Source organism: Hippocampus comes, unplaced genomic scaffold (genome assembly GCF_001891065.2).
Source record: "Hippocampus comes isolate QL1 unplaced genomic scaffold, H_comes_QL1_v1.1 scaffold62, whole genome shotgun sequence".
Lineage (NCBI taxonomy): Eukaryota > Metazoa > Chordata > Actinopteri > Syngnathiformes > Syngnathidae > Hippocampus > Hippocampus comes.
In genome coordinates, this window is record NW_017806062.1 from 1,542,222 (window position 1) to 1,549,021 (window position 6,800).

The following is a 6,800-nucleotide window of genomic DNA, read 5'->3' on the forward strand; positions in this document are numbered from 1 at the left end:
GAAGGCCCAGACACAACAGTGGCCGGCCCCTGGCCCCTCACAATGGCCCTCCACACAAAGGCCCACACACTGGGACAATGGGCCTGGCTCAGGATGGGGGTGGCTGGCTTGAGCTGAGGTTACCCACCTGCACACTTCGGGATAGGACCCCAAATCGCGGGCCCACCTCACAACAAGCGCATGCACAAACACTCGGCGGCTGCAGGTGGCTCCCTGCGGTTGGCTCACAGGAAGCGGGGGAGACGACAGAAGACGCAGATGGAGTGTCTTCCAAGTGGGCCACTTGGTCAACCGCAGCAAAGTTTCTACAACAGAGGGGGGTGGGGGGAAACAAAGTAGAAAAGAAAAACAGAAACGTTTCAATATTGTGTATTTATTTTCACGCATGATTGAAATACCGTGCCATCTGACAAACGGAACACAAAATGTGAGCAGCGTTCCTCCATTCATACACGCACACAAATTGGATCAAATGTGTCTTTCCGTGCACTCACACAGACAAATTCTAATTTGAATGAAGTCAGGACATTGTGTAAAATACAACTAGAAACAGGCTACAATGATTTACAAAATTCCTTTCAACCTATCTTCAGCTGAATGCACGACAAAGACAAAATATTTCAAGTTCAAACTCATGAATAGTATCGGTCTTTGGCGACAAATATTCTTATTTCGAAATTTGAAAATACTTTAATTTCTACAAAAGAAAGCTAAGACAAGGTCATGTTGGAGGAATCGATTCACATTCTTGCCTGAAGTACAAATTCAGTTGCTTGACAGTCAGGGGTCTCCATTGTCATGTTTTGCACTTCATAATGCGCCACACGATTGTAATAGGAGACAGGTCTGGACTGCTGGCAGGCTAGTTTAGTATTCACACTCTTACTACGAAGCCGCACTGTTGAAACCCGTGTCGAATGTGGCCTGGCAACAATCCGGATGGTCCTTTTCCTCTTTGGCCTGGACGACAGGGCGTCCATGATTTTTTGAATGAATGGATGAATACTTTATTGTCATTGCACACTTGTTACAATGAGATTTTGCAGGAGCCTCCACTCCCAAGCGTATCGTGAAATATAAAAATTTTCAGAAACAATTCGAAACGTGGACTCGTCAGACCACATTGCACTTTTTCCACTTTGCAAATAATTAACATTATTCGCTAAATATCTTTGTGGTGTAATCAATTGAAAATAGGTTTGAAGAGGGTTTGTAACACGTATTTTGGTTTTATTCATGTTTTACACATCGTCCCAATTTTGTTGGAATTGGAGCTTCAGCTACACGATGGCAACGCACACGTTGGGAAAATATATTGTGCACGTCGGCGCTTTTGGCATTTCACCTCTGCTGTCGTGGATTCACATTTTTCCATTTGCTGTGATAAGTGCGGACAATGTTAGCGGCTGAAGAAGAGCGGTCCGCTCGCTACTCGCCTTTGGATTGGACCAACAGCCTGTCAATCAGTCTGATCCTCTCATCCAAGTTGAACCTTGAGCAAATTAAAAACAGAAAACAAAAACAACCCGAGTACATTTTGGAGAGAAAAAAAAAAGCCACAAGTGTAATTGGATTCAATTTTAACTGTTTTAATTGATTGCAACACATTTTATGTCCACACATTACAAAAAAAAAAAAACAAAAACAATGCACATCAAAATATCTTATTAGGCTCAGTTTGCAACCTTGTTGATAAGAAGGGGGGAAAAAAAACTACCACAAATATGGTTTTAAAAAATAATACAATTATAATAATAAAGTAAATGCCACTTTGGATAACCGTGAATCAATTTTTTTTTTATATTCTACATTTAAAAAAAAGCTTGACATAAATAAGTTAGTATAATTTCTGTGGGGTTTTTTTGTTTTTCAATTTTTTTTACAAAATAATGTACAAAGAAAATATTTACACAAAAATACACAGGCAATAGCGACTGCATTTCTGAGACGAGCTGGTGTTCCTCCGTCTGGTCCAGTTTGACACTGGGGTTGGAACATTAGGCCCAAAAAAAAAAAAAATTTAAAAAAAGCTTCTAGATGCCAACATCAGCATCCTCAGCAGGCTAAACACAAATTTTGCAATGCAGTTTTAGTTCAAGGTTATCACAAAGTCAAACTATGTGAAGTCAAAAGAAGCACTTGGCGGCCAACGGTTTGGTCTTGTAAGAACATTCAAATCAGGATTAAGGCAGGTGACTTAACAAAGAGGAGGACGAACACACATGCCCTACGACCCTTTCGCACCAATCTTGAATTTTTTTTTTTTTTCTTCAAAAAGTACCTCAACTCCATCGCACTGTTTGAATAAAGGCTGAGGTGTGCAAGGAACACAAAAAGGAAATCAGATTCTGAGAAACTTTAAAATAATAATAATAATAATAATAATAATAACAAAAAAAATAACTAAAAATCCTCCATCAGAAGTATTAGGGCCATTTAAATAATAACTTTGCAATCCTGTGAAGGGAACAGACAATGGTCACATTTGTACCGTTCTTCACTGACAAGTTTGGAAGTGTGAAGATACACTGTCGAGAAACTGAAGCGATTTATCTTTTTTTCTCTCTCTCTCTCTCTCTCACACACACACACACACACACACACTCTTATTTTTTTAACTGTGTCAAAGTCAAAACTGCCTTTCAGTAAATAAAACAGCATTTTGGAAATCAAACTACACTGCAATTCTTCACGTCAAATCAAAATTCACACCTTGTCCTTTTTAATTGAGAGAAATAATTATAATTTATATACACACACAGGTAGTACAAAAAAAAATAAGGAGCAAAGGAACAGAACTCAAACCTAATTGCACAATGCTACATCGACTGCTTTTCAGAGGCAGTAACTTTAAACAAAAACAACAAATTTTCGTTTTGAGTGCCACAACTTTGTTTTTTTTTTTAGTGTTTTTCTGAATCAGTGCTTCAACAGCGTCCTCGAAGAGAGCTGATATGTTTCTCATGATGTGTGTACTTCCTCTTCTTCCAAAACGAAGAAAAAAAAAAGGCGACTGAGATACGCAGAGGAAATGCATCTTCAACTCTGTGAAAGGAAGGAAAAAAAGAAGCGGAGTTATTCAGATGAGACTCGGGACATACATATCACAATGACATCAGCAAATTGCAGACCTAACTATAAATGTACATCACAAAAAAAGCATGCAACCTCAATAAAACGGAAACATTTTTCGACACTTTTAGTCAGTAAACAAAGTGGTTTTCATCAACAGATCAAAAGTGGCAGCATTATTGAAACAGCCATGTTGCATCATTATTTGAAGTACGACAAAGGTGTGAAAAAAAACCCGAAAAATGGGATTTTAACTTCTCCCTGTGGCAAAACACGCAAATTATGAAGTTGTCCGCTTCTGATTTTGAACCAGGCACACAAAAAAATTACAAAAACTAAAAATAATCTAAATAGAAATACAAGCATTCTATATAAAAAGGCAAAACATCTAATGGCCTCGGGGAGAATTGCACCGATGTACTTTTTGAACACCAACATGTTGAACAGATAAAATAAAAACGGCTCTCGAGCGCGACACACCATGCAAATTGCGAACGCAGAGCATGATTACAGCACAGGCTTCAAGGCAATGCAGCGCGGAATGAAATGGCACCTTCCAAAAAATGACAACTATTCAATAGAGTATGAATCGAAACAAGAGCAAACACTACTCTGCGTGCCAAAAGCTGCACTCTGAATAATAAAATGCCCGCAAATTAGTCTTCAAGCTCCGCAACACGCAAACCAGGAGGTGGCTGGGTTACAAACATCAAGTAATTGCAAAGAGCATGCGTGGAACATAGTAAAAAAATAAAAAAAGTAAACACTTATATCTTTTACACTCACTTAACTCTCAAGCAGTGCCCCAAAAACGTGTTCGTTTGGAGTTGAAGCACACAGAGGCGTCGACAGATGTGCACGCACAGGAACAACCCCCCCCCCCCTCCAGGCGTGCACGCGCACGAGGGTAGTGGCTGCTGACGTGTTACTACTACTACTACTACGACCACGACTACTACTACGACTACCACGCTCTACGCCCGCACGCCAGTTGTTTACAACTTTACCAACCAGGTGCAGTGGGGAAAATCATAAAAATGTCTTTTTAAAAAAAATAAAGAGCGCGCGCCCCTGGCACGCGCACACACCTGTGCGCGGGCGTTCGTGGACGCGTATCCTCGCCCAAGCACCAAGACAAGATATATTACGAGCACTTGCGTCATGCGAACGTTTGGAAATTCACACACGACGTAAACTACAGCGAATTTTCATTTTGGATTTTTTCTTATCATTGAAGTACTGTGAGACCTGATTTTCACCTCTGTGAATGCTATTTCAGTAGGAATATGTATTTGTACGGTCACATGAAGCTAAACTTTTACTACTATTTAATGGCAGTAGCAGTGAAGGGAATCTCTTCTCTCTAAAACAATAAATATATATCTATTTTTTAAAGGGCACCACTGGTGGGTGCGCCTTTGAACCAAAAAGAAATCCTCACCGCGCGTCTCACGTTTGCCTCCCCGGGCTTCCGCTGCTCTTTCTGGGCGTGTGTTCGGCGGAGCGACTCCGGCTCGGATACTCAGCCGGGCTGCTGTGCGACCTCTTACTTTGGGTTGAGGGCTCTGGGAAAATCATTAAAACGTGTCAAAAAAAAAAAAAAAGAAAGAAAAAAAATAGGGCGGACAAAATGTGGAGTAGTCCGGTCGGGGATTAAGTACCGTGACAGGCAGGTCTCTTCCTCAAAGCGGTGCACTGCTCCGGGCACGACGTCGGCCCACCGGCTCGCTCTTCCGCGGGCTCGCCGACAACACAGCGGTGGTTCCCGTTTACATCCAAACGGTTATTCCCCGAACTCCTTCGCTCCAGTCGCGTATAGAAGTCCGGCACATCGCGACAGTCCACCAGCTCCCAGCGGAGCCCGGCGTCGTTTTCCAGCGGGCTGTGCGAGGCGAAGTCGAAGCTCCATTTGGCGACGGCGGCCTCCTCGAGCTCCCGCAGGTGTCCCTTTAAATCCCGACGGAGCTCGTCGTGGTCCACCGAGCCGAAGAGGATCCGGCAGGCTGACGGTTTTGGGTGCTCCGACAAGCGCGGTTCGCTCCGCTCCAACGTCGGGCTGCCGCTGGAAAGTCGAACATCGGACATCTTTTTTTTTTTTAATGTTTTGTTGTTTTCTGTTTTAATCCCCCACCCCGCTCCGCTCCACCACGGAGAAAGACCCACGAAAACAACCGGGAGCGTCCACTTTTTTCGGGGTGAACGAAAACAATTCTACGCTGGTTAAGATCTTCCCAAAAAAATAGTCAAACGCGACGTAGGGTAAAGATGGGGAAAACCGTTCACGCCATTAAAACGTCAACCGTTTTAGCTCGCCTCGCTTTCGTCAACTCCCAACCGCTTCTTGTCACTTTAAATCCGCTGGAGGGGGGAAAAAACAAAACAAACAACAAAAAAACAGAGGACGTTCGCGCACACATGAGCTTCTCCGAAGCCAATATGGCGATTGAGTCGACGTACTTTAGAGTTTGAGAGCTTGACTGCAGAGTCGAAAGGGAGGGGCGGGGATAACAATGATTGACACGCAGGCGCTGTTTAAATAAAAAGGCCATTTCTCATTGGCCCAAAGCGTTTTAAGCCCACCCACTTCTGTTAAGGTGGCTCACGCAAGATGAGTGGGAGGGACCAAACAACCACCTTTTTTGTTTTGCTCAATGTTACACGCACCCATAAAAAAAAAAAAAAATTAAAAAATCGTTTACATGTGACGTAACAAAGAATTTATAATTTTCAGCACGTTTGGCGTGGACAAGTTACTTGACGTCTATCCGTGACTGCAGTCTTCAAACGAATTTTTGACACGTGTTTATCCCCCCTCCCAAATAAATACATAAATTATGAGCGATTTATTTATTTTTACATCCACCTTAAAAAAATGACAAGTCAGATAAAGTACTTCCTGTCCAGGTTGATGTCCCTCCTTGGACACAACACACTTTCACAATTGATTGTTTTCTCTGAAAGTGGCTCTTAAACGTTTTGCAAGTACCACCTCAAAAAATACGTAGCTCTCCCAATACCACCATCATAAAAAGTGTCTTCATTTTTGTAAGACATTATGGCATTAAGTACACTTGAGGAACGTTAAGATTTACCCAAATAATGATTCAATTTGTATGTACATAAGTTAAATGAAAAATCAAACTAAATGAATATGTTGTGTAAAATGCATTGTGCTTGAAAGTTAAATAAAACTGAACTCCACTCAAAAAATGTACGTTTTGGATTAAAAAGTAATTTGAGCGAGTATAATCTCATGCACACTTTGAACATTAAATTCAGTACCACGAATGGTACACATCCCACACTTTTACAATCACTCCCTGTGACATTGTAGAGATGGATTTGGGATTTTCTTGAGCTAGGTTGGGGAAGTACTATCTCCATTTTCCTCAAAGAGCAACAGATAAAAAAAAAAAAAATCATAAAGGCCTAAAGAGTACAAATTAATACGATCCTTATTTGAGGCATTATACTATTTGTGATTTTCTAATACAGCCACTTATTTTGGTCACATACCTTTCAAGGTATTTAAGAAAAACGGTTCAAGAGTAATGAAAGGTGTTTGCGCCCCCCCTCGCCCCAAATGAGACCATTTAATTTAGAATGAATGAGCTCATCAACCTGTTCCAGTCTGCCGCCACCATTTCGTTAAGGGTAATGTCTCCCCCTGCTGGTCATCTCTCAGCGCTTCTAGCGGCGGTTTAAAAGTGAGCAGGCGAGAGGCAACA

General features: G+C 41.7%; 1 protein-coding gene across 1 annotated transcript; it reads right to left on the reverse strand.

Annotated features, from left to right (window-relative positions):
* Positions 1 to 1,573: 1,573 nt before the first annotated feature.
* cdkn1bb (cyclin dependent kinase inhibitor 1Bb) lies at positions 1,574 to 5,549 on the reverse strand. The gene is made up of 3 exons (XM_019893377.1): positions 4,734 to 5,549; positions 4,514 to 4,637; positions 1,574 to 3,045 (listed from the first exon to the last, which is right to left on the reverse strand). The coding sequence occupies exons 1-2, from the start codon at positions 5,155 to 5,157 to the stop codon at positions 4,522 to 4,524; spliced, it is 540 nt and encodes a 179-aa protein (XP_019748936.1). The 5' UTR covers positions 5,158 to 5,549; the 3' UTR covers positions 1,574 to 3,045; positions 4,514 to 4,521.
* Positions 5,550 to 6,800: the final 1,251 nt, after the last annotated feature.

Excerpts from the sequence above, each read along its gene's own strand:
- cdkn1bb (XM_019893377.1), bottom strand. The coding sequence starts at position 5,157 with ATGTCCGATGTTCGACTTTCCAGCGGCAGCCCGACGTTGGAGCGGAGC. Across the intron at positions 4,638-4,733 it reads GAAGAGACCTGCCTGTCACG|AGCCCTCAACCCAAAGTAAG; the intron begins GTACTTAATCCC and ends TGATTTTCCCAG.